This window comes from Bidens hawaiensis, unplaced genomic scaffold (genome assembly GCF_021521415.1).
Source record: "Bidens hawaiensis isolate Kalapana, Puna unplaced genomic scaffold, B.hawaiensis_p1.1 tig00004242_1, whole genome shotgun sequence".
Classification (NCBI taxonomy): Eukaryota; Viridiplantae; Streptophyta; class Magnoliopsida; order Asterales; family Asteraceae; genus Bidens; species Bidens hawaiensis.
The window spans coordinates 1,783,757-1,787,321 of NW_027491253.1; the positions used below are offsets into that span (position 1 = coordinate 1,783,757).

Consider the following 3,565-nt stretch of genomic DNA (forward strand, 5'->3'; position numbering starts at 1 on the left):
ATGAGGTCAGTGGCAATAGCCGACCCTTCTCCACAAAGAGCATCCAAAATATGTTGCGCTCTCAAACCGTCCCTCCCACACGAAGTTCCTTTGGGAAACGATTTAATGCAACCAAGGACACTATCAACCTCCGCCACAATAGGAGGCTCGGAATAAGTCATGTTCGGCATAGCCGGCGGCTTCTTGTACGGGTGTTTAACTTCTAAAGCCTTTGTGGTATCAGAATTGTAAGATGCAACACCAGATGAGCATAACACCTTCACTGCAGCAATAAAGTGACCATCCGCAACTTTTCGAAGACACTGTTTAACGTTATTGTTGACAAGATCCCCTTCCTTTTGTATATCCATGTCACCTTGGCCTAAGGACCTCAAACCAGAACCATTTAACAGATTTTTAATTTAACATGGTAATACCGTCAACTTTCCCCCATGTGGCTAAAGAACTCATTATTGAATGATGTTGCATGGCTTTCCTATTCCCGGACCTGCTTTCGTGCCTATTTTTGGGTCTGAACACCTGTAAAGTGCAACGAGGAAGAAGTAACAGCCTAACCCACGCATCAACAGAATCTGGTTGAGCAACCACTTTATAGAGTGTTGTTTTCAAAGCTTGCGAAAAGGCCATCCGACAACTATGAGGGATACTCTTGACGGTAACGATAGGTGCCTTAAGTACACGATCAAGGAGGGAGACATCCAACACGAAGGACTCATGAACAGTTGTCTCGGGGCCCTTGATAAAAGGTTTCGAAATCCCAATAATGTGTGTATCCGAGTCAATTGCACGATCATTAAACTTCACAATGCCATCAGGGTGATGACAAGCATGTTTCAAGCTCTGAAGGTTCATGCAATCCCCACACAACCATTGATCCAACACCTTCAATGTTTCATCCACTTTCAAAAACAAGCCATGGTCTGTAGAGATCGCCTCCCGCAACACACTTTTACGTTCTTCTTTAGTAAGGTGCACACTCTTGAGATGAGAGATCAAACGAGAAATCCCCTTATTTCCCGCTCCACCATTCGAACAACAATGAAACGCACGGAACGGGCACGGCCATGAGCCGTTCAACGTAGAAGAATAAGTTGTCATAAAATATGACAAAACGATACTAAAACTTAGAAAGACATTTCATCGAACACTTGGCGCGCAGTTATAAAAAAAACCCCGTTTCACATGATTGGAGGAAGACGATAGATCGATGGCCGGTAAAGTCTTAGTGTAGATTAAAATTTTGAAAGACGGGGATTGTTTTGTGTGTTTGGGGGGGGGGGGGGGGAGGGGGTCAGGGGTGGGTTTTTACATATCAAAAATGTGATATGTTAATGGAGTGTTCCTAATTATTTTGAATATGGGAGAGAAAATACAGTGATCTTTAGTATAATTATATGATATACATTGATATATGATAGAGAATGGTCGGGAATGCTCTAAGTATATTATTAACTTATTTACCATAAATAAAATTAAAATCTAAAAAAATTATATATATATATATATATATATATATATATATATATATATATTGACGACGAATAATATAAAACGACCCCGTAATACTTAGGGTTTAAACAAAGGGAAAATTCCCAAAATAAGTATTTATGAAAATAAATTTCTAGTTTTAGGTATCATTTGCAAGAAATTTCAGAAATAGGTATTATAAACTAGTTTTGACGAGTAGTTTGTAAAACCAATTAGAATTTGCCATGTGTCCTTAAACTAACCGTAACGAGCACGCTCACTAATCATTTACTCGTCACGACTAAATAAGTTCTATGCCTCGTAGTCAACACCCACGAGTAACTCATAAGTCATTTAGTCACGACGAGTAGGTTACCTGGTTTGCATTCTCTACACGAATAGTTTATTAGTAGTTAACTCGTCGCGACTAGTTTAACCTTATAATCTACTCGTTGCGACTAAAGGACTTATGAATTACTCGTGGGCGTTGATTACAAGACATGAAACTTTTTAGTCGTGACAAGTAAATGATTAGTGAATGTGCTCGTTACGGTTAGTTTAAGGACACGTGGCAAGTTCTAATTGGTTCTATAAACTACTCGTCACGACTAGTTTATAATACATATTTTTGAAATTTCTTGTAAATGATATCCAAAACTAGAAGTTTGCTGTCATAAATGTTTATTTTGAGAATTTTCCTTAAACAAGTAGGCGAGTTTGAATTTGGGTTTATAGATTAAATGGGTAGGGATTTAGGTGGGTAAGAGACCTATAAATGTTTCCTTTCAAATTTATAATCAGAAATGGGACACGTGACACACAATTATCCTTATTTAATCGATAGTATAGATATAAGATTAAATAATTCGTAACACTCCCAACTAGATCAACCTAGTAACAATAGACAAATTGACTTTGTTGTTTTGTTTCAACCCATCAATATTAAAACTTACTATCGGGAATCAATGGAACAAATATAAGCAGTGAACAACAAATTACAAATCTTAAAAGAAATATAGTCAACCAACAACTATGAAAGAAGCCATGCAATCATTGCATCTTGCTTCTCAACATCCACCCCTACTTGTTCCGTAATATCACTCTCCCATGGCCATGTTATTGACATAATACCATCATCTTTTTCCTCACCCCCTAACCCTAACATTCTATCAATACCACCTTCAAAATCCCACTCCCAGTCCCACTCAACCTCATTCGTTGATGAGCTTGCAGAATTCAAATTATTAAACATCTCTTCCTGTTTATCTACTGGCAACTCCGTAATTGGCTCCATTAACAAACCTTCAATCTCTGTATCTCCACCGCCAGCTGCAGAAGGATTCATGTTACTCTCTGTCTCGGACGACATTCTGGCAGTTTTCTTACGAGGTTTCTTGGCCTTCCCGGCCGAGGGAACGGTAGGGGAGGAGGGTGAGACTTTGCGGCTCAAATGTGAGTTCCAATAGTTTTTTATTTCGTTGTCTGTTCGTCCCGCTAAGTGGCCCGCTATCAAAGACCACCTGCAACATAAAGTTAAATCCATTTATTATGCTCATCTGGCCGGCACACCTTAATTCTTATATATGTGTGGCTTACAAAAAATATAACTAAAAATCAAATTTATTTATTACTAATAAACATATAATAGTCACCTGTTACCGAGCGAAGCTTGCAGCTTGATAATGATATCTTCTTCCTCAGCTGATATGTTTCCTCTCTTCACATCGGACCGCAAGTAATTTATCCATCTTAACCTGCAACTCTTTCCACACCTCAGCAACCCTACAACATAAAAAGATATAAAATATATACCAAATTCATTTAAAGTAATATTGAATAATCAATATTAAAGTCTAAAACATAAAGTAATCAAATACCATTATCAAATGATTAACATTCAAACAATAACCTATAACATAAATCAATAAATAAATTAACTAGTTATTTATATATTATTGTAATTACCAGCATTTTTAGGCAAGGATCTCCAAGAACCTTCATCGTGTTCTTTAATGTAGTTCGACAGCATCTCGTCTTCTTCGGCAGTCCATCGACCTCTTCGCAACCCGACTTTCTGGCAGCATGGAGCTCTTCCCAT

General features: G+C 37.9%; 1 protein-coding gene across 1 annotated transcript; it reads right to left on the reverse strand.

Annotated features, from left to right (window-relative positions):
- Positions 1 to 2,497: 2,497 nt before the first annotated feature.
- LOC143625921 (transcription factor MYB30-like) lies at positions 2,498 to 3,565 on the reverse strand. The gene is made up of 3 exons (XM_077096140.1): positions 3,433 to 3,565; positions 3,120 to 3,249; positions 2,498 to 2,987 (listed from the first exon to the last, which is right to left on the reverse strand). Exons 1-3 carry the CDS (start codon positions 3,563 to 3,565, stop codon positions 2,498 to 2,500), a joined length of 753 nt encoding a protein of 250 aa, XP_076952255.1.